We start from the raw sequence: 22,840 nt of genomic DNA, 5'->3' as shown, positions 1-22,840 counted from the left end.
ATGACCTGAGTCGAAATCAAGGGTTGGATGCTTAACTGACTAAGCCACTCAGGTGCCCCAATTTTTAATTTTTAATTGAGTGTATGATGTCTAAGGACCCTTAACGCTTCATCTCAAAGATTTTCTCTTGTATTTTCCTTTTAAACGTGTTACAGCTTTATTTTATACATTTCAATGTGTGATACGTTTTGAGTTACTTTTTCTGTAAGATGTGACATGTAGATTGGGGCTCAGTTTTTTTTGCCATGGGTGTGCAGGCGCTCCAGCATCACTGGTCAAACGCTGTCTTTCTTCTGCTGAAGTACTTTAGTACCTCTCATACTTTGTGGGGGTGTCTCTCGATTCTTCATTCTGTCCCAGTGATCTCTGTGTCTGTCTTCCTGCAATTCTGCAATGTCTCAATTACTGTAGCTATAAAAAAAGTCTTAAAATTGAGTAGAGTTGATTCCTCCCACTTAATGTTTCATTTTCAGAATTGTTTCAGCTATTCTGATTCCTTACCTTTCTCTCCCTGTGTGTTTTAGAATAATCTTGTCTGTATCCACAAAAAAGTGTTGCTGGCATTTCTCAAGGAATTGCATTAAACCCTGGGTTAAGTTTGGGAAGACTTTGACTGTTTTTTGAATGAACCTCTATGAAAATGCCTTGATAGCTAAGAAGCCTTGGCGTGCGGCTCCAGATTTGTTGGGAAGCTGGCATGGAGTGTGAGAGGGAGAGGAACCTCCTTTGGCTCTCACGGTGCCCTTCCTGCCTTCTGAGCTGTGACTTGGGTGGGATGTGTTGCCTCCCTGGGGACCATCGTCATAGCTCTCTCTGTTCCTAGGGAGCAGATGGAATCCCAGCTGGAGAAAGAGGCTCGGTTCCGGCAGCTGATGGCACACAGCTCCCACGACTCGGCCATCGACACAGATTCCATGGAGTGGGAAACGGAAATTGTGGAGTTCGAAAGGGAGACGGTGAGCTGCCCTGATGTCTTTACTCCCTTTGAACGGGGGTTGGGAGAGGATGCCCCCCTTGTGGGGTCCCCCATTTCTCGGCGTCAGTTTGGGGCTTTGGCTTTTCTTGCCAGGGTGCGTGCATCCTTGCCCTGCCCTTGTCCCAGCTGGGTTGTGACAGGTTGGTGTCCGTGGCCCCTCCAGCCGCGGCTGGAGACAGTGCATGGAGGGCAGAGGGCAGAGCAGGGCTCTTCTGTAGGGACGGGTGTGTGCAGTAGCTGGAAGGGGCACATGGCAGCTGTTCTGGGCTTCATCCTGTGGTCTGAGTGCCCCATCAGACATGGTGAAGGAGCAGTCCTCACAGAGAAGCAAGTGGCTTGAGGTTTCAGAGTGAAATGTTTCTAATCACTGCTTTATAAAGTGTGCGGCTACTGCTCTTTTGACAGGAGGATATTGACTTGAAGGCACTTGGGTTCGATATGGCAGAAGGTGTGAATGAGCCTTGTTTGCCGGGGGACTGTGGGATATTTGTCACTAAAGTGGACAAAGGAAGCATTGCTGATGGCCGCTTACGGTAAGAGTGGAGGAGGCCCAGGCTCTGGAGGGAAGGGGGGCCCTCTGACCCAATGCAAGGGACCCAGGGTGTCAGGTGGCTGTTAAGTGAGTGCACCCCAGGGTCTGCGGGACTCGAAGGCTCAACTGCTAACATTACCCTTAAAGGAGACTCTGTGACTCATGGGGGCCTTTGCGTCTGACCTTTCCACAGGCCCCAGGTGCTGCCCTTCACTTTTCTAGGTAGGAAAAGGCTCAGGCAGTATGGGTGAGAGTTTAGGATGTGCGTTGCATGCCCATGCCATGAAATAGCAACGAGAATAAACTACCGTTTGCTAAGTGCTGGTTTAGGCCCCTTGTATAATCAATTCATTAATTTTTGAAACCCAGTGAGGTAGGTCTGTACTCTGCTATTGTCCCCATTTTACAGATGAGGACACCGAGGTGTGGAGGCGCTAGGTCACACAGCTAGTAAGTGGTAGGGCCAGGATTGGCACCCAAGCAGCCTGGCCCCAGCATCTGTGAGTGTAGCCATTTGAGCCTGCTGAAGAGGAGATCTTTCTGAATGTGTGTGCAGGGCAACCGCTTTCTGGCACTCATCTCCTCAGACTAGAGCGGTGGGGCCTGCCCACTGGTCCCAAGGCCTGAGCAGGTAATGCCCTGGCTCAGGGTTTGACCTGGCTGTGCCCCTCCTCAGGGTCAATGACTGGCTGCTGAGAATCAACGATGTGGACCTCATCAACAAGGACAAGAAGCAGGCCATCAAGGCCCTCCTCAACGGGGAGGGGGCCATTAACATGGTCGTGCGGCGGAGGAAGTCCCTGGGCGGGAAGGTGGTCACACCACTGCACATCAACCTGAATGGACAGAAAGGTAGTGGGCCTGCCAAAGTGCACAGAGCACCTCAGATGGCGGGGCAGACCCCTTTTTTGTGCAGAGGGGATGTTTCTGAGTTACTGATGCCGTTAAATGCAGTGCGTGTGCATCCCTGGCTGGGGGCCACCCGGGTCCTGGGTCTTGCCGGTCTCTGGGTGTTTGATTCACCAGACCAGACGTCACTGAGCCTCCGGGTGGTCTGACCTGGCCCGGGTGTTGGGACGGGCAGGTCGCAGTCTGCGAATGTTCCCTTCTGAAGGGAATGTTGCCTCCTGAAGACAAGGTGGGAGGACCAGAGGGCCCTGTGACCGGCGTGGGGGTTAACTGGATATTGCCCATGTCTGCCCTGTGGTTCACAGACAGCGGCATCTGTCTGGAGAATGGCGTATATGCTGCTGCCGTGATGCCTGGAAGCCCGGCCGCCAAAGAGGGGTCCCTCGCCGTGGGAGACAGGATTGTGGCGGTAAGCCTCAGGGCCGGGCTGTCTGCCCCACGTGGAAAGTAGATGCGATTTGAGAGATTGAACAGGAAGTAACGAACAGAGATTTTATGTTAACCTTGTTTGTTAAATGGGAACAAACTTTTTTTTTTCTCATAGTGTGTTTCCATTGATAGTAGAAAATCAGGAAATAGAAACTTTAGGAAGAAAATGAGAATCCTAATTGCTACCACCTATAGATAACCTTTATGAACATTTTAAATGTATTTTTCTGTAGCCTTTATTCTGCACATGAATCTGTATTTAGGTCAGTTTAAAGAAGATAGCATCTGCATGTGATTTTTAAAAAAATCTTATTAAACATTATGTCCATTACTTTTTTTTATCACCAAAGTAAGACATGTGCCATAAAGTAGTTAAGCAATACAGAAATGTAGAAAGTGATAGTCCCCTCTTTTCCTTTTAATCCTGCTCCTGGAGATATTCTTTGCCCCCACTTGCAAGATGTGCTCCCAGCAGACCGTATGTCTCTTACAGATCTATATACACAGATAAAGATTTCTGGTGTTTGTTTGCTTTTTGTTTTTTTAATTTTTAACGTTTATTTATTTTTGAGAGACTGAGAAACAGCACTGGTTGGGGACGGGCAGAGAGAGGGAGACACAGAATCTGAAGCAGGCTCTAGGTTCCGTGCTGTCGGCACAGAGCCTGACATGGGGCTTGAACTCATGAGCTGTGAGATCATGACCTGGGCTGAAGTCAGATGTTTAACCAACTGAGCCACCCAGGCACCCCAGGTTTTTGTTTGCTTTCTAAGCAAATCATTTTGCGATTCCATTTCATGGATACCAAATTGATCTTCATTACTTTTATCTACCTCATGGTATTCAGTTGTGCGGTAGTTTAAAGCATGCCCCCGTTGTGGACAGATACATTGTTTTGAGTTTCTGCCATTGCAAACCACCCTGCCATGAACTTTACCTGTGTGCACAGACCTTTGGGGGACACCCAGTGGCATCCCTGGTGATTAAATCCCAAAATGCTGTAAGATTACGAAGTCTAATTTAGTATTTCTGACTAACTCATTAAGATCGAAGACACACACACACACACACACACACACACACACACACACACACAATCCCAGCTGTATAAAAGATGCACACGATGGTAACCTTTTTCTCTGGTTCTAGACTCCTCATCTACCAGTTCCCATTATTCTGTTTTCTTCCAGAAATATTCAAAACATATATATCTCTCTTTTTTCTTTTGTTTTCTCTTTTGTTTTCTTTTCCTCTTTTCCTTCCCTTCCCTTCCCTTCCCTTTCCTTTTTCCCTTCCCTTCCCATCCCTTTCCTTTTTCCCTTCCCTTCCCTTCCCTTTCCTTTTTCCCTTCCCTTCCCTAACCCTAACCCTTCCGTTCCCTCTTCCCAGGTGTGATCATAATATTCTCACTTGCTAACCTCATTTTTTGTTTCCCACAGCGTGCCCTGGAGAGTCTTCTGCATTTACATCTTTAGATCTGCCTAGGTCATTTCAGTAACTGCATATTCCTTAGGGGCAGCTGCTCAAGCCATTAATCAGCAGACAGGACACCTTTGCAGTGCAGCAAGGCTGTTGCTCCATCCCTCCATGGGGGCCCACGGGGTGAATTCCTGGGTGGGGGATTGCCGGATCAGTGGGCATAAGCAGTTAGCATTTGACATGATCTTTTCCCATGTGATCAAGGAGATCGTGGCCTTTTTGATCCCACCTGCAGTGCGTGGGGGAGTGCATTGCTTTGCATCTTTGCCAGTGTTTTTCAGATTTTGGGGGATGCCAGAATTTAAAAGCAAGATGGCCATTGTGAAAAATGATAAGATGTGGAAAATTATGAAGAAAAAACCCAGCCAAATTAATCTACCACTCCAAAATAATCACTCTGCCTGTTTTTTTTAACTTTTGATTTTGAAATGATTACAGAAATACTTCAGTTACAATATTAAATAAATAGTATTAAAAGCTAAATAAAGTGGTGAAGGTAGTACAGGCGGGTCCTATGTATGCTTCATGCAGTTTTCCCTAATGGTTATGTTTTGGACGACTATATAATATCAAAAGCAGGTGATTGATATTGGAACCGTGTGTGTTTATTTCCATGTCATTTTATTATCATGATTTAAGTGGCAAAAATTTGAGCTACAGAGCTGTTCCACCGGAACAAAGATTTCCCTCCTGTTACCCCTTTATAGGAACATCCACAACCCTGCTCTCCACACCCCCCATACATAACACCTGGCAGTTAATTTGCTCTCCATCTGTATAATTCTGTCATCTTGAGGACATTATATAAGTCAGTATGTGGCCTTTGAAATAGGCTGTTCCACCCAGCATGGTGCCATGAGATCCATCAGGTGGCTGGGGGCCCCGTGAGTGTGTCCCTGTTGGTGCTGAGCAGTATCGCATGTTATGGTGGCACCCCAGTCTAACCGTTCACGCTTGCACATACGTGTGTTTTAAAGATTGGGACACATCTGAGAGAAATGGGGACAGAGGTTCAGGCCTAAGGGATTGTGAGAAGAGAATCTTTGTGAACAGTTCACAAAGGCCTTTCACACCATTATCTCCTCTTTGGTCTCCTCCCGCCCCAGGGGGCAGGCATGTTCATCTTCCATTCTGTACGTGAAGGAGTTCTGAGCCGTGGTCCTTTGTCACACAGCAGGCAGCAGTGGAGCCTGGTTGATCCCCCAGGATGCTTGGTGTTCTGGTCCCAGTCAGACAAGCAAGAGAGTGCTTGCCCCGAGAGCAATGCCCTGAAAGTGATTGTAAGGCTGCGTCTTTTCTTTGCCTCGGAAGCCGCTAAACTAGATTCCTCAGGCCTTCATCAGGGAGGGCCTGTCTCTCCTTTGCTGACTCCAGACTTGGGCACCACTTATATAGAATCAGGCCCACTGTCCAGAATGGGCAGGCAGAGACCCTGAGCTGGGGGTGGGCCTGACAAAGCTCTATGTTTGGCCCTAGATCAATGGCATTGCCCTGGACAACAAGTCTCTGAATGAGTGTGAATCTCTGCTACGTAGCTGCCAGGACTCCCTGACCCTCTCCCTCCTGAAGGTAAGGGCCCCTGCCCCACACCAGCTGCTCTCATCGGCTGCGGGACAGGCAAAACCTCAGCTCCATACACCCGAGCTGCTACTCTGCATCCCTGGGATCCTTGTATAAAGGGTATTGATTTACAGAGTGCAGGATGTGCATGAACCCTGATCCTGGTCTCAAAACAAAAATGGGGCAACTGGGTGGCTGAGTCAGGCATCCAACTCTTGGTTTCAGCTCAGGTCATGATCTCACGGTTCGTGGGTTCGAGTCCCTCATGGAGCTCTGTGCTGCAGCGCAGAGCCTGCCTGGGATTCTCTCTCTCCCTCTCTCTGTGTCTCTTCTCTGTTCTCTCTCTCAAAATAAACTTAAAAAAAATTTTTTTAAACAAAAATAAAACAAGACAGCTATGAAGGACATTTTGAGGACAGTGGGGGACATTCAAATCTGGACTAAATAATTAGATGATCTTAGGAACTTGATTTTCCGGGGTACAGTGATGGTATTGGGGTTTATAGAGGCAAATGGCCTTATTTAGGGGACATGCTAAGGTTGTTAGGCGTGGGATGTCATAATATTTGTCACTTTCAAATGTTCTGCAGTATGGATAGATACAGTTTGGTAAAATACTGTTGAATCTAAATGGTGGGTTTATGGACATTTGTTGTACTTTTCTCTCAACTTTTCTGCATAGTTGAAAAGATTTATAATAGAGATTGAGAAAAGTGGGCCCATCCACTTCACTGAGAGATGTTTTTAAAAATTATCTTAAAATTAATAGACTTTTTTGGAGCAGTTTCAGGTTTATAGAAAAATTGAGCTAGTACAGAGAGTTCTCCTATTCAACCCTTCTGCTTCCCCTGTTAGCATCTTGCATTAATGGGGTTCATTTGTTGCAATTGATGAATTATGATGAATTGATGTATATATGACATACATATTTTAAACGTTTATTTATTTTTTGAGAAACAGAGTGAGTGGGGGAGGAGCAGAGAGACAGGGAGACACAGAATCTGAAGCAGGCTCCAGGCTCTGAGCTGTCAGCACAGAGCCCAATGCAGGGCTCGAACTCATGAACCATGAGATCATGACCTGAGCCGAAGTTGGATGCTTAACTGACTGAGCCACCCAGATGCCCCATCGATGAGCCAATATTAATATAATAGTATTCTTTTTAAGTTTATTTTTTTTAGTAATCTCTACACCCAATGTGGGGCTGGAACTTACGACCCTGAGATCAAGAGTTACATGCTCCACCGACGGAGCCAGCCAGGCGCCTCTGTAATAGTATTAAAGTCCATAGCTGAAATGAGGAGTCACTCTTGGTGTTGTACATTCTGTGGGTTTGGACATGGGTATCCACATCATAGTATCATAGAGAATGGTTTCACTGCCCTAAAAATCTTCTGTGTTCCTCCTAGTGCTCCCTTCCTTCGCACCCCGCACCCCCCCCCCCGCCGCCCCCCCCCAGCCCAGCCCCTGCAACCACTGATCTTTATACCGTAGTTTTGCCTTGTCCAGGATGTCATATTGCTGGAATCACACAGTATGTAGCCTCTTTGGATTGGCTTCTTCTGCTTAGTAATACGTATTTGAGTTTGCTCCTTGTCTTCTCATGCCTTGGTAGCTCATTTCTTTTTATTGCTGAATAATTTAAAATCATGTGAATGTGCTACATGATACAGATTTTTAGTAACGAATCCTTTTTCATTTGACAATTAAAAGAGAAATACAGGCAGGGCACTGCGCAGGCAAACTGCAGATAGCGCTCCAAGTCCCTCTCCTGCGGGTTCACGGCCGGGCCAGGAGAGAGCGCCGGTCAGGGAGAGGTGTGCGTGCGCATGCGCCTCGCGCTAGCCGTCTCTGGGGTGTGTGTGGCCCCTGCGGGGACGGCGTTCGGTGGCTGCACCGGGCTCGGCGGTCTTTCCGCTATTTCTCACTCTCTGTAACCCCCACACAGGTGTTCCCTCAGAGCTCCTCGTGGAGTGGCCAGAACATCTTCGAGAACATCAAGGACTCTGATAAGATGCTGAGCATCCGAGCCCACGGCACCGAGGTACAGGCCCAGAATAAACGGAGTCTGTTGCAGCACAATAACTCCACACAGACGGACATCTTCTATGCGGACAGGCTGGAGGAGAGAAGGGAGCCGGGCCCCCCAGGAGGCAGCAGCTCTTTCCTGCACAAGCCGTTCCCTGCGGGACCCTTTCCCGTCTCCCCCCAGGCCTGTCCCAGCGCGTCCGAGCGCAGCCTCAGCTCCTTCCGCTCAGACACCTCCGGGGAGCGTGGCTACGGGCTGGTGGATGTGCGCAGCCGGCGACCGCTGCTGCCCTTCGACACAGAGGGGGCCCCCTGCGGGGCGGCAGAGGCCCCCCTGGATAAGACAGAACCTGAGAGCTCCAGCAGCGGCGGGACCTGGCCCAAGGCTGTGCTCGGCTCCGCGGCAGGGCCCGAGAAGCTCTCTGTTTATAAGAAACCAAAGCAAAGAAAGTCTATCTTTGACCCTAACACTTTCAAACGCCCCCAGACTCCCCCCAAAATTGACTACCTGCTCCCAGGCCCTGGGTCTGCTCACTCTCCCCAGACCTCTAAGAGGGTGGGGCCTCTGACGCCCCCAAAACCTCCCAGGAGGAGCGACTCCATTAAGTTCCAGCACAGACTGGAAACCAGTTCCGAGTCTGAGGCCACTCTGGTCGGCAGCTCCCCGTCTGCCAGCCCCCCGAGCGCACTGCCCCCTGGCGTGGACCCCGGGGAACTCACGCACACCTCACCCCCTCGCAAGGCCAGAGTCCGCATTGCTTCCAGCTACTACCCTGAAGGGGAAGGGGACTCCTCCTATCTGCCTGCCAAGAAGTCCTGTGACGGGGACCTCACCTCCCAGAAGATGGATGAGCTGGGGCAGAAGCGCCGTCGTCCAAAGTCAGCTCCCAGCTTTCGGCCCAAGCTGGCTCCAGTAGTGATTCCTGCTCAGTTCCTGGAGGTAGAGCTCAATCCTGGGGTGGGGGTGAAGGCGTGGGGAGGGACCCTGAACCGGTGTCCCCAGCTTCATGTTCAGCCCTGGCTCCTTTGCCTTCGTTCTAAGCACCTACTCGAGGATGGGGTACCTGGTGGGTGCCATGAGAAGGAGCCCTCCTTAGGAGATTGGAAAGTAACGTAGGGGGCGTGCATGTTAGTGGCCATATGATGCCAAGACAGGAACACTTTCTTGGGTGTGGTGTTTGATTTGCTTTTCCAACAAGAGGCTTTTGAACTGCACAACAAAAGCAAGTGACATGGCCCTGCCTGGAAGGGTCTTGGGAGCCAAGACAGCACTTGTGAGTCTGTCGCCGGCAGCAGGAGGCGGTGGCCAGCTTGTTTGTGTGGGTATTGTAGTCATTTTCAGATGGGAGCGATTGCTGTGAGCTGGAGAACAGATCCATGCCACTCTCTCTGCGGACAAAGACCCTGGCACAGGCATGCATGTTTTGAGGAGCTGTCACATCTGTGCCAGAGACACCTGTGCATTCCACCTCCTGCACATAATTTGTTTACTTGAGAGAATGGATTCTTTCTCTGGGGTTTTCTTCCAGAGTAGTTTTGAAGGAGGTTCTTCCCTTCCAGGAGTGTAAGGCAACATGAATGAGCAGTGACCTCTCCCAACTGTCCCATCATGTGTCCAAGTGGGAGAGCGAGTACGTAGGGGACAGACTTGCAGATGCCTGTGCATTTCCATTTCCAGCCACTGTCTCTCATCTTTGGCCCTGCAGGAGCAGAAGTGTGTCCCGGCCAGTGGAGAGCTCTGCCCAGAGCTTCAGGAATGGTCCCCTTACTCACCAGGGCACCCCAGCAGGCACAACAACCCCCCATTCTACCCTGGCAGGGCGTCTGTGGGTGAGTTGTTGGGGCTGGGGAGGAGGGTCCATGGTGGGCTCACGGGGCCCTGTATGAGATCTGTATGAGCACTCTCCCAGGGAGAGCGGAGTCAGTCATGTCAAGGTGCTACTGTGTGTCCTCAGCCCTGAGGTCCAAAGATCTAGCAATGACTTCCCCTCTCTGAGATGTTTAATCTTCTATCAGGGACATTTCTTAGCTTTTCAGACCACCTCTTCATAGCAGCCTGGGAAACAGGAAGCCATAAAGTGAGTTCTCCCATTTTACAGATGCAGAAAGCCAATAGTTTGCACAGGTCTGGGGCAGTCTGGGTGCTTTGGGGTGATTGTTCTTACCCAGTCCATTTCTAGGTACTGTTCCCCGGAGTATGACCCCGAGCACCACTGTGAGCTCCATCCTGAGGAACCCCATCTACACTGTGCGTAGCCACAGGGTTGGCCCATGCAGCTCTCCGCCTGTGCCCAGAGAGGTCGGCCCCCAGGGTTTGCACCCCAGGTATGTAAAGTCACCCCCCACTTACCTGCACGCCAGCCGGCCAAATTCGTGTGCACAAAAAGCTACTGGTGCACAAAGTGGCCCATGGGCAGAGAAGCGTCCCTGCCAAGCTGAGAAGGGGCTGGTTAGAGCAGCGCTGGGACCCCAGGAGGAGTGAACTTTAAGGGTGTTCTCTTCATTCACCAACAAGAAGCTTGAAAAGACATTTAAAGGTGCCTGCGTGGCTTAGTCAGTTAAGCATTCACCTTCGGCTCAGGTCGTAATCTCATGGTTCATGGGTTCAAGCCCCACATCGGGCTTTCTGCTGTCAGCACAGAGCCTGCTTTGGATCATCTGTCCCCGCCTCTCTCTCTGCCCCTCCCCTGCTGGTTCTCTCTCTGTCTCTCTCTGTCTCTCTGTCTTTCTGTCTCTCTCTCTGTAAAATAAAGAAAAGGCATTTAAAGAGAGAGTGATGGCAGCTGGTGCTTAAGTGCTCACATGCCAGGCACTGTGCCGGACCATTTAAACCTCGTCTCTTTTGGGGTGCCTGGGTGGCTCAGTAGGTTAGGCGTCCACCTTCGGCTCAGGTCATGATCTCACGGTTCATGAGTTCGAACCCCGCGTCGGGCTCTGTGCTGACAGCCCAGAGCCTGGAGCCTGCTTCGGATTCTGTGTCTCCCTCTCTCTCTGCCCTTCCCCTGCTCACACTCTGTTTCTGTATCTCTCAAAAATAAATAAACTTTAAAAAAAAAATTAAAAAGAAAACAAACAAACCTCGTCTCTTGTAATTGCCACAGTGACCTTGCGAGCTAAGGACTGTTGTTGTCTCTGGTGTATAGATGAGGAGACTGAGCCTTAAAAAGTGAATGGACTGGCTCGGGGTCACCCATTCCTTCATTCGGTTGTTTGACAGGTTTTAATTTTGCACCTACTATGTGGCATGGACTGTACTAGTTCCAGGAGACTATACAGTGGAGGACTAAACCAGTGAGCTTCTTTTCATGTGGCCTTTATGTTGGCGTGTGGGAGGCAGAGAGAAAAATGAACAGAGTGATACCAGGTGATGTTGAGTAGCTCTGAAGACCGCAAAACGGAGCGACCAGCTAGGCTGTGACTTGGAAGAGGGTGGACAGTTAAATTGGGTGGGCGGGAGGGCTCTGCGGTGGGGGAAGTGGGGATGCTACCGGGATCCAGAGGCTGAGATGAGGTCAGCTACATAAGACCTGGGTGGAGTCTCCAGGAAAGAGGGCCGTAGGACCCACAGCCCAGGCACCTAGGAACAGTGCAGTAGGCTGGCACAGAGTGGGGAGCTTGGCACGGGTACAGTGAATCAGGAGAAGAGCACAGGTTATAGGGCACAGATCCTGTAGAGCCTGTAGCCATGATGCAACGTTTGGAGTTTTTCCTAGTTTAGGTTTTAAGCTGGGAAGAGAGATGGTCTCATTACATAGCTAGAAAAGGACATTGTTGGGCCTGATTGGAGGCCCCTGATATGGGTGATGCCTGGGCTCTCTGCCCTCCAGCGTCCTAGGCAGCTGTCCTGAGTGAGGTATATAGGTTCCTCTCCAAGGTCCTTGGTGCCCATCCAGCCTCCCCCACCCATCCTGGAGGAGAGACACCACTTCTCTGGGCACAGACAGGATTCTGAACCTGTTTTTTCCCGGTAGAGCCCAGTCCTGGTCCAGGGCCAAAGTGAGTATGCCACTCCTCTACCTTCACAGCCCTTCTCTGTAGGCAGGACCCTCACTGGGTGCCGCCTCTGGGTATGGCAGTCTGTTGTCCCCAGCTAATGGCAGGTGGCTTCTGGGCCTCCCTTCTGTGGGCTCAGGGATGTGTTGGGCCAGGCCCGCTGCTTGTTTCTCCCCAGCGGCTGGGTCTGGTTCTGGTCTTCTCCTGATGCCTCACCTGTCTGCTTCTCTTGCAGCGTCCAGCATCAGGGACGCCTGAGCCTGGATCTGAGCCACAGGACTGGCAGCGACTACTCAGAGATGAGAACCTCTCATGGGTCCAACTCTCTGCCCTCCAGCGCCCGCCTTGGTAACTGTGCCACTGGAACCATCTCACCTTAGTGGGGCCTGTTTTCCTCTCTGCCTGCATCCTTGTGGCCAGGCCTCCCGGTGGCCTGCCTGCATGGGCCCTTCTCTGCTCCTGGGGCTGAGGTTGTCTCCACATTGCACTCAGAGTCATCTCCCTTAGCCTTCTGTGTCTCTTAGGCCTTCCCTAGCAGCCACGTGGTTGTTCCAGGTGACCCATGGCGCCCATGACCCTTACTCTCTGTCCCTGAGCCTGTCAGCGATTCCGGGGGTTTGTATCACTGCTCACTTGTGGGAAATGGAACCCAGAGAGAGAGACTGGCAGTTCCCTCACATAGGCATTCCGGTGGTGTTGCTTCCAGCCATGTGGGGTGGAGACAAGCAGTTCCCTCTGTCACTTGGGTTACTGTCCTTGTCCAGGGCTAGGAGTGAGATTTGTGGGATTCTGCTCTGGAGTGGTCCAGGCCCACAGTTTACTCAAATACTGGGTTAATATCTGCTTTCCTAGACTGTTTCACATTTAGGCACCCTCAGGGGTAAGTAGCAGGGCCTGCTTTGCATTTGTCCTGACTGTGCCTCTTTCCTAACTACTGAAGGGGTGGTGAAGGAGCAAGGGGTGGTGTTAAATCACAGCCCTGAAGTTTTGTCCCCTTGTGGAACCACAGGGTCTTCGAGCAACTTGCAGTTCAAGGCGGAACGCATTAAAATCCCTTCAACACCAAGATACCCACGGTCTGTTGTGGGCTCCGACAGAGGTGAGGACTCAGCACTCCCCTCCTCTCTTGCTAGCTGACTCCAGCCTCATTGTGTGCAATGTCTGGGTGCAGCGGGCAACCTCCTCCTCATCCCAGCCAGTCCGTGCATGCCTCAGGCCTGGTGATACAGGGGATAGAGAGGCCACGCAGAGCCCGGCACCTAAATTCGAGACCATGTGGTGTGGCCATGGTGTGGAGCCAACCGTGTGCCTGGATCACGTCTCCCTCTTGGTCTCGGCTACAGGAGAACGGAGATGGGAGACTGCGGCCCTAATTACTTTGCACCTCTCCTGGCAGGTTCGTTGTCACATTCTGAGTGCAGCACGCCTCCCCAGTCACCCCTGAACATCGACACCCTGTCCTCATGTAGCCAGTCCCAGACCTCAGCCTCCACGTTGCCCAGGATTGCCGTCAACCCCGCGGCCCTCGGGGAACGGAGAAAGGACCGGTGAGCGGGACCGGGCATCCGTGCCGTGGGCATGGCAGTGGGTGGTGTGTCCCTGCAGGGGGCGGGGCTTGTTGGGAGAGGCAGCAGGTGTGGGAGGGTTCTGACAGGGTCGATCCCAGGGCCAGGCTGCTTTGGGTCGCCTAGCGTTCTCTGGTGTGTTGCCCCAAAGCTTCACCAGGAAGCCCTGCCACGGGGTGGTATGCGTAGGGGGCAAAGTGAGGGGCAGATAGGCTGCTTCCGCTGAGTGTCCACGAGAAGTGGTGAGCTGTAGCAAGTGATACTGGATCACCTGGTGGCGACGATGCAGTGGCACCGTTCACTGCTTCCCTGGCCCTTGATGAAGCACTTCCGTGTCACAAGTCAGGAAATGCTCACAGTGACCCCATGAGCATCGTTATCACCGTCATCATTATTGGCTCTGTTTTACAGATAAGGAACCTGAGGCCAGAGGTTGGAGTGACGGGTCTATGGTCACGTGATTGGTGGCCAGCCCACCTTTATTAGAATCAGGTCCCATCTTTACTCTTTGCTTTTTGGCCTCAGGACACACCTACATCGCTTGCCCCCTCATTCCCAGGCTTTTTTTTTTTTTTTTTTTTTTAATCAAGTAATTAATTTATTTTGAGAGAGAGAGAGAGAAAGAGTGCTCATGCACATTTGAGCAGGGGAGGGGCAGAGACAGAGGGAGAGAGAATCCCAAGCAGGCTCCGCACTGTCAGCGCAGAACCCGACTTGGGTCTCGATCTAACGAACTGTGTGAGATCATGACTTGAGCCGAAATCTAGAGTCAGACGCTTAACTGATTGAGCCACCGGGTGGCCCCCACTGAGCTTTTTATTGTGAAATAAAATATACACAGAAGAAAACATACATAAAGCACAGAAGTATAGCTTAGCCATTTATTGGTTTATTGTAAAATGCTGGCCAATCTGCTGAGGTTTCAGGTTAACTTAAGGCTGGTATCAGTCCAGACATGCTTCCTCTGAGGGGTCCCTCACTCCCCCCACAAGCTCTGCACACCTCACCCAACTCTCTTGTTCTTCACAGTAGAATTTACCAGGTCATACTTATAGTGAAGAGGTCCTATCCAGATCCTAAACCTTCAGAAGATCTGATGAAACTCAAACTTGGCTTTATTGAATCACTTAAAAGCAACAGAGCCACTCTTGTTCCCCTCAAATCCAAAATGCTGAGGGCGCTCGTCACTGTAAGCCACGGAAGAGACCCTGCAGGGTGGGCCCAGCATTAGGAAAGTCCTTTGACTTGAAAATCTGAATTTGTAAGAGAACCTAACAAGTAACCTAAGAACCTGGCACATACTAACTGGAGCACAGAAGTATACCTAAACGCCAACGCACCTTGGCCCACAGAAGAAGCATGTACGGTTCATGTGGGAGTGTCTCGCCCATGTGACATATACACAGGAGCACAAACCGGCACTAAGTCCTGGGTCTGGTGGGTGGTTTTACCTAAGCCCAGCTTAGGTCATTGAGAAACTAGGTGACAACTGAAGTGAGTTCCCTGGAAGCAGAAAGGGCCTTGTCACCTGTGGTCGGGTATCCCCTCAGTTCCTGTAGCGTACAGAGAACTGGGCACTGCTCTGGGGAGAGAAAAGTGTCCACATTCCTGCCTGCATGGTGCTCTAGATGGAGGCATGAAATTTAGCATGTGTAGCCTGACTGAAGAAAAAGCAGCCTCTTTCCCCTGATTCTAAAGTACATTATCCTATAACTTCTCATTATAGAAAATGGGGAAAATAGAAAAGTGGAAGAGAAGTCACATATAATCTCCTCAACCGAAGATTCGGTTGCTGTTTCCCTTCTGTTAAGTGTGTGATGTACATGGTTTAAAGGCATGTTTTATTTGTATTTTCCATACAGAAATACTTGCTTCAAAGTATTTGTTGTATCGTGAAGTATGCTTTGTTAATCTCTTTCACAACGCAGCCTTATTCTGAGAAAACTCTTGTGCCTACTGTAAGAAACTTAGATCATTAAGGGGATGAAAAAGTAAGGATCACCTCAAGTCCCTCACCTAGAGGTGCCATTGTTAGCATTTTGGTAGGGTCCTTCATAGAGACGTCTCCATGCGTGAGGAGACACGTGTACATGTACAGGTTTATGTAAATAGGATTACACCCACCTGTGTGCTCATGCAGTGTGTGCCTTCTGTGTCTTTCCGTGTCGGCAAATCCTGACTCATATCGTTCATAACGGCTTTGTGCCTTCTGTTATATGGCTCTTACCTCCTGCTTTTTTGAGATAGAAGTATGTTTTGGAGGTGGAACACAGGAAGGGTGATCAGCAGGGGATGAGGAGCCCAGACCAGAAACGAGATCTGCCCGCACCTGCTGTGCTGTCCTCCGAGGCTGGCTGGGGGTGTGAGGATGGTGTGGTGGCTGCTGGATAAGGGTTCTTATAACTCCAGACTGCTAGTGCTCTGATACGTGTTGCGTCTGGAAGTGACCACGGGTGCAAGCCAGGGACTGAGGTGTCTGAGCTGCAGGGTCAGGGGGGGCATTGCGGCTGGGTGAGTTTGGGAGGAGGAGAGGGCAGGGAAGGTGAAGGGATGAGTCAAGAAGGATTGTGATCTCAGATCGCCAGAGGACTGAGCCCTGGGCCGTGGGGTCCCAGCCCAAGGCCCGCTGTGCTGGAGAGACTACTGTGCCTCTAGGTGGCAGGGGTAGGGTGGCTCAGCGGCCTGCCGGTCTGTCTGGCAGTCTGTCACGGTCTGTGAGTCTGCCCCCACCCACGTGCTCTGGAGGGGAGCCCAAGGACGTGGTGCTCCAGCTGGCTCCTCCCTGGACCTTTGGCTGCGGTTTTGTCCCGAGAGGAAGAGCTTAGGACAGCACAGTCCTCATGGGATGATTTGGCATCACCTGGCCATCTTTCTCTCCGTTAGGTTCCAGGCGTCTGTCATCCTTCTCTGAGCATCCCTCTTTTCTTTCTAACTTTTTGCACCTTCCAGATGTCTTCACCACCACAGATCCCTCCTGAGACTGCCCGTGGCCACCAGGCCCAGGTTTTCCTCCCTGAGGAGTCTGAGGTTGGCCTGACATGAGGCCCCCGCCTGAGCCCCCTCGTGCCCTTGGCACGGTGGACGGCTGCCCCCGGGCCAGCAAGTGCATGGTCACCGCCTTGCTCCGAGGCTCCCTGCTCCCTTTTTAATGGCTTGGGTTTGCCGCGGCTTAATTTCCATGGTCATTGTACATCACCCTATATACTGGTAAATATAAAAAGTGATACTTTATATTGTTTCTTCTGGGTGACTGTCATCACAGGAGCCATTTCTTTTCCTCCTGGGGCATCTTGGGACCCCACTGGGGTTTGTAAATTGCACATTCTGTTGAGGCAACTCTCACGTATGAAACTTTGCGCTTTTTCCCTGCTATATCAGTGTTTATAATTCACATGGCCCATTCTTTGTGTCTTTGGGACTGGGTGCTTCTGTGTCCATTTGGGGGTGTCGTGCTTATATTGCATGAGGTTGTGGGAATGTGTACCACTGCCATACAAAGTGGGGTCATTGTGTTTTCATCCAGCTGCGTCATTATAGGAGCACCTGGCGATCCCTGGCCCTTTCTGCGTAGCCGATTGCATGCCCGACTTCAGATTTTCCCCATCCCTTTCCTTTGTGTTTGAGTCCCCACAACTGTTGGCTCTCTTCCAAGGCCCTATGTGGAGGAGCCACGCCACGTCAAGCTGCAGAAGGGCTCGGAGCCTCTGGGCATCTCCATCGTGAGTGGAGAGAAGGGCGGGGTCTACGTCTCCAAGGTGACTGGGGGAAGCATTGCCCACCAGGCTGGCCTCGAGTATGGGGATCAGTTACTTGAGGTAAGTGGGAGCTGGCCTTCTGCACTTTGTACTTCCCTCCGCCTTTCCTCCCCCGGTCCCCACCCCCACCACGTCACCAAGCGTGCTCTGCATGTTTCCTAGTTCAATGGCATAAACCTGCGGAGCGCCACGGAGCAACAGGCCCGGCTCATCATTGGACAGCAGTGTGACACTATCACCATTCTGGCCCAGTACAACCCACATATGCACCAGCTCAGCTGCCACTCTCGGTCCAGGTGAGGGCCTGGCCTCTACGGGGGCCATCTGGGCTGGGGGAGGAGAGAGGATGCAGCCAAGGTGCTAGCTGTATGTTCTGGGCTGTTCGGTTGCCATAAGAAGGGAGTTGGCCAGCCCTGGACTTGGGGAGAAGGACATACAGGGGGAGGATGTGAAGTAGGATACCTGAGGTGTGGGTTTGGAAGCATGTGGCTGGGTCCCCCGGTGCAGCAGGAAGCCCCACACAGGTGTGTGGTAGCCAGGAGCTGAGGCCCTGGGGGCGGGATTCTCACGCACAGTGTTCTGGCCCTCAGTCCCCGAGCAGACGCTGCCTGTCTCTGCCCCCGAGCTGTGGGTTGCAGGGCACGTGAGAGAAGGGGAGCACCTGCCCCTGCCATGCAGCACTGCGCAGCTCAGCGAAGGGGGCGGGATGTGCAAACACAGTGAATGTGTGTGCCCCCAGGCCGACACCTTCAGAGAGGACCCCCTGGTTGAGGACGGATGGGGAGGAGAAGACAGGCAGATCCTGTCGGGTGGATGACCCGAGTCCAAGCTCCCAGGAGAGCTACTCTTCTCAGGGCTAAGAGCCATGTGACCCGGTCTCTGTTCACAGCCCAGTCCTGGTCACCGCTAGAGAGCGGGTGGCTGCGGATGGCTGAGGACTGTGTGCCTTTCCTTACTCTTCCTGACCTCGGTCCCCAGCTCCCACCTGGACCCTGTTGGCGCTCACTCCACCCTCCAGGGCAGCAGTGCCACCAGCCCGGAGCATCCCTCTGTCATCGACCCGCTGATGGAGCAGGACGAGGGCCCTGGTGCCCCCCCGGCCAAGCAGAGCACCCCCAGTTCCAGGTCAGCAAATGCGTGCTGTTCCGCATCTGCTCCCCGGCCCGGTGGGGTGGACAGGCAGCCATCGCTGTGGCCTGAGCACATCCTGCCGGCGTCTCCCTGTGCCGCAGACCGCAGAGCAGCTTGTCAGGATCTGGGATGGGAAGCGTGCCATTCCTTCTTCCTCCCTCCGTCCTGACCTTTCCTCACTTTCTTGTTTTTTTCCTTTTTTCTCATTGACTTGTTCTTAGCTCTGCCTCCTTTCCTTCCTCCTTTTTTCATCTACTCGTTTTCTGACTGTCTTTAGACAGAATTCCACAGTCAACACCCAACCAGGACCTGGGCTGTGGCCATCACCAGCAGTTGCCCCAGGGAGCCGCGGGTTTAGAGGGTGACAGGCAGGTGTCCAGGCATGTGCAGCATGTGCTGGGAGAGCCACTGTGGGCCATGACGGAGCAGTCAGTGAGAGTGTGACAGGGAGCTGTGACAGTTAAGTTGAAATGTTCAGGGTGAGCAGGGGTTAGCCACGCAAGTGGTGGGCATGGAGAGGGGTCAGGAGGAGGGGGTCAACTTTTGTGTAGCAGCAGGATCCAGAGGGAAGATGAGGAGAGGGCCACCGGGCCAGGGCACACGGCAGTCATTCTGTAGTTCCAGACAGAGCCATCCCCTTGACCAAGCCCCGGCCTCACCCAGGATGCAGCCACCTCTGTCCTCTGCCCTGGGTCCATCTCGCTGGAACCTGTCTGCAGTAATCACAGCCGGCCTGTCCCCTGGGGCCCCCTCATCGGTGACAGGCACTGTCGTGTTGCCTCCACTCAGTTTGCTGGCACTCAGTCTCCCTCCTACATTGTGAGTTCCTTGATGGCAAGGGGCCCTCTCTTCGTGGTTTAGCATGGTCTCTGGGCCATAGAAGCTGCTCAGTAAACATTGCTGAATGGTTTGTTTTGTGCCCTGAATCATGAGACTGGCTCTCAGTTCTGGCAGAACAAGGTCAGGAGAACACGTGCCGTCCAGGTGGGGAGAGACGCTGCCTATGGCGCTCGGCTGGCAGCTGGGCCAGGAAGTAGGGGTGTTGATTTCTACTCGATCCCCAGCTCGTTTTCTCAAGTGGGGCCACGTTTTCACCTCTACAAACCCCAGCAGCCGGCCTGTAAACCAAGTCACTAGAACCAGAACCCAGATGGAACCACCTGTCAGCTCCCAGTGGTTCTGAGACCTCATGGAGTGAGCGGAAAACTGTCCAGTCATTAGCCTGTTTGGTCATTCATGCCCCGCTCCCCGCCATGTGCGATTGAGGAACTTTATTTTCCTAACCAAAAGGATGGTGGGAGAAGCCAACAAGAAGACCCCAGAGCCGAGACTTGTCTTCATCAAAAAGTCCCAGCTGGAGCTTGGCGTGCATTTATGTGGAGGGAACCTGCACGGGGTATTTGTGGCTGAGGTGGAGGATGATAGTCCTGCCAAGGGCCCCGATGGCCTTGTGCCAGGAGACCTCATCCTTGAGGTGAGTTCTGGGCTGCCGAGCAGCAGGCCCGCCCTTCTCTGCCCACACCTCTGGACTCTTGTGATCTCAAGTGGCCCAGGAGGCAGAGAGCACAGCTTCTTGTCTGGTGCCCCCTGTTGAATGCTTTGAGGATCCTCGGGGTGGGTCACAGGGATGTGGGCAGGGCCCTGGCTTGGGCGCTGGTGTCAGGAGGGAAGCAGGAGGCAGGATGCTCTGCTGTGTGAGCAGCAGGACTGTGGTCTGATGGAGTGTCTTCTCCCTCTGGCTGGGTCTTCCCTTTGATGGGGGAGAGGGCTCATAGGTGTTCATAGACACAAGTAGCACGAGTGAGATAAAGTGCCATGTTTTATAACCCTTACTTGCTGGGGAACTGGCACAGGGTCTCTCCTGGGAGAAACTGTTGAGGGCAGGGCAGACCCTGGCAGAGGACTGGCAGGTCCAGACTGCCTCTGGGCAGAGGACTAGGCCTTACCTGCAGAGGTGAGGCAGGCAGATTCCCAGTTGAGGGGATCTTAAATCTCTGCCTTGTCCCACAACTGCCCACTCATGAGTACCCGGGCCGCCCCGGCCCCTGTCCTCTGACCTCAATTCCCTGTCCTTGGGCAGTACGGCAGTCTGGACATGCGCGGCAAGACGGTGGAGGAGGTCTACGTGGAGATGCTGAAGCCCAAGGACGGTGTCCGTCTCAAGGTGCAGTACCGCCCTGAAGAGTTCACCAAGGTGAAGGGCCTGCCTGGTGACAGCTTCTACATCAGGTACCAGGGGCCAGGGCTTCTGGGGATTCAGGGCCAGGGGCGGGGCTTCCTGAGGAGACTGGTCCTGATGAGTGTCTCTGAAACACAGAGGGTGGGACCAGGGTCCTTGTTGCTTGGGTCCCAAACCACAAGTTCACGGTGAGATGCTTATGACTTAGGAAAATGCCTGAGGGTTTGCAGGACCACACAGGCTCCCTAGGGTTTGGGGCCTGGGAAATTTTGAGGCCACAGAACCCCATTTTCCAGTGGGCTGCACTTTTCTCCTGTCCTCCCCCGCAACCCAAGTCTGCAGATTCATCTGCAGTGTGTGCCCAAAGTGCTTTATGACTTGTGTGTGGCTCAGACAGCAGGTGTTGTCTAGAAGGGGCTCACATTTCCTTCATGTTCTCTAAGTTCTGAAGCCACAATGAATAAAAATGCCTATCAACTAACTGTGTACCATAAGGTGCAGGTCTCTGTCTCTAGGACATCTTCCTTGGTGGGAGATGACATTTCCATCCTGAGGAGTTTCCATTCTATAGGAACCATTGACCTTGACTCAGGGAAGAAAGTCCTTCCATTTGGAAGGGGCGATATGGTTTTGGTCCTTGGCAACAAGATCTTTCTCTGATGGATGTGAGGCAGCCCTTGTCCCCAGGGAGCCCCCGGTCTCAGGGAGGCAAGGTGACTTTGTCCTGTTATGTAAAGCCGGGGCTCCCTCCTTTGGGAACTGCCACCAGGAAGGGGAGAGGTGGGTCCTGATCATGGCCTGGGGAAAGCTTAGAGCAAGGGGACTGTCCCAGGAGACTGGCTGCCAAGTTGTGTGGCTGGTCAGTCCTCCAGTAGCCAGCAGCTTCTGATCCCGGTCCTTCTGTCACCTGGTCCAGGACCCTCTACGACCGGCTGGCCGAGGTGGAGCATGAGCTGAGCTTTAAGAAAGATGACATCCTCTACGTTGACGACACTTTGCCTCAGGGCACATTTGGGTCCTGGATGGCCTGGCAGCTGGATGAGAATGCCCAGAAGATCCAGCGCGGGCAGATCCCCAGCAAATACGTGTAAGTGTTTGTGTCTGGGCTTGGGGGTAGGGTGGGGCCCAACCTGGGGCTGTCCCACAGGATTGGGACACATTCTGCCGTGCACCCTGGCTCTGGTCTGTATGTTTTGCCCACACCGCTTGTCCAAAAAGCTGCTCCTAGCACAATTCAATGTTTGTAAGTCACTGCTATACGGAAGCACGGTGGCAACTTAGGAGACATAACTTTTTTATTTTTAACCGATTTATTGAGATATATTCATCCACTGTGCAGTTCACCCAAAGTGTACGGGTTCAGTGGCTTTCAGTGTATTCACAGCCATGTGCCACTGTCCCCACCATCCATTTTAGAGCCTTCCCATCACCTCAGAAGCAGCCCTGTCCCCGTTAGCTATTAGCTGCCTCCTGCCCCCGCTACCCGAGGCGGCCATGACTGTGCTTCCTGCCCCTGTTGAGTTCCCTGTTGTGGACTTTCATGTGAGTGTGGTCTTCCGAGACTGGGTTCTTGCTTGCGCTTAGCATACCATTTTCAAGGTGCTTTCATGTTGCGGTGTGCATGCGTGTCTCATTCCTTCTTTTGGCAGGAAGTGTAACTTGTCCTGTCACCAAGGGAGGGCTGTCCTAGCAGCTCCTTTTGACACTCACCTGAGTGTAGCAATTGTCCCGCTCTGAGAGCTCCCCCAGCACTGGGGTGTGTGTCGCCCCCACAGCAGTGGTCCCAAGGGGTCCTTGGTGGCATGGGTGGGTGATGTGGCCAAGGAACCTGGAGAGGAGTGTTGGAGGAGCCTGGAGTCCTGGCTCGCACCCTCTGCACGGGCAGGGCAGGACGGGCGAGAGGTGGTCCCTAGGCCCTTCCCAGCACCACTGTTCCCTGTGACAGGATGGACCAAGAATTCTCCAGGAGACTCAGCATGTCTGAAGTCAAAGACGACAACAACGCCACAAAGACGCTGTCGGCAGCTGCACGCAGATCCTTCTTCCGAAGGAAACATAAGCACAAACGCAGCGGGTCCAAAGATGGGAAGGACCTCCTGGCCTTGGACACCTTTTCCAACGACACCATTCCACTCTTTGAAGGCAAGGCTGAGCACACTTGCTCAGAATTAGGTTTGCCATTGACCGCAGAAACCGCACAGCAGTGACAGTGACTTAGACAAGATAGAGGCTTGCTCTGCTCTCGTGCAGAAGCAGTTGTCTGGGTTGGGGTGGCGGCGCTGCTGTCCCCAGGGCCTGCCCTCT

At 52.5% G+C, this 22,840-nt stretch overlaps 1 protein-coding gene across 4 annotated transcripts in view; it reads left to right on the top strand.

Moving 5' to 3' along the window:
• Window positions 1-22,840, top strand: part of DLG5 (discs large MAGUK scaffold protein 5) — a 129,108-nt gene that overhangs the window by 89,408 nt on the left and 16,860 nt on the right. For 2 of the 4 annotated variants that reach the window (XM_058696805.1, XM_058696803.1), the window contains 18 exons: window positions 824-956; window positions 1,382-1,509; window positions 2,185-2,360; window positions 2,723-2,826; window positions 5,802-5,894; window positions 7,834-8,853; window positions 9,620-9,743; window positions 10,094-10,238; window positions 12,142-12,254; window positions 12,916-13,005; window positions 13,303-13,453; window positions 17,124-17,286; window positions 17,389-17,522; window positions 18,205-18,351; window positions 19,648-19,831; window positions 20,438-20,586; window positions 21,453-21,623; window positions 22,482-22,678. In XM_058696805.1, the coding sequence (XP_058552788.1) occupies window positions 824-956; window positions 1,382-1,509; window positions 2,185-2,360; window positions 2,723-2,826; window positions 5,802-5,894; window positions 7,834-8,853; window positions 9,620-9,743; window positions 10,094-10,238; window positions 12,142-12,254; window positions 12,916-13,005; window positions 13,303-13,453; window positions 17,124-17,286; window positions 17,389-17,522; window positions 18,205-18,351; window positions 19,648-19,831; window positions 20,438-20,586; window positions 21,453-21,623; window positions 22,482-22,678 (3,422 nt within the window). The remainder of the gene's footprint in view (window positions 1-823; window positions 957-1,381; window positions 1,510-2,184; window positions 2,361-2,722; window positions 2,827-5,801; window positions 5,895-7,833; window positions 8,854-9,619; window positions 9,744-10,093; window positions 10,239-12,141; window positions 12,255-12,915; window positions 13,006-13,302; window positions 13,454-17,123; window positions 17,287-17,388; window positions 17,523-18,204; window positions 18,352-19,647; window positions 19,832-20,437; window positions 20,587-21,452; window positions 21,624-22,481; window positions 22,679-22,840) is intronic. The other 2 variants (XM_058696804.1, XM_058696806.1) reach the window with 2 other exon arrangements.

Source organism: Neofelis nebulosa, chromosome 13 (assembly GCF_028018385.1).
Source record: "Neofelis nebulosa isolate mNeoNeb1 chromosome 13, mNeoNeb1.pri, whole genome shotgun sequence".
NCBI classification, from domain to species: Eukaryota; Metazoa; Chordata; class Mammalia; order Carnivora; family Felidae; genus Neofelis; species Neofelis nebulosa.
Note: the sequence above shows the minus strand (reverse complement) of the source record. Positions and strands in the feature narration are given on the sequence as shown.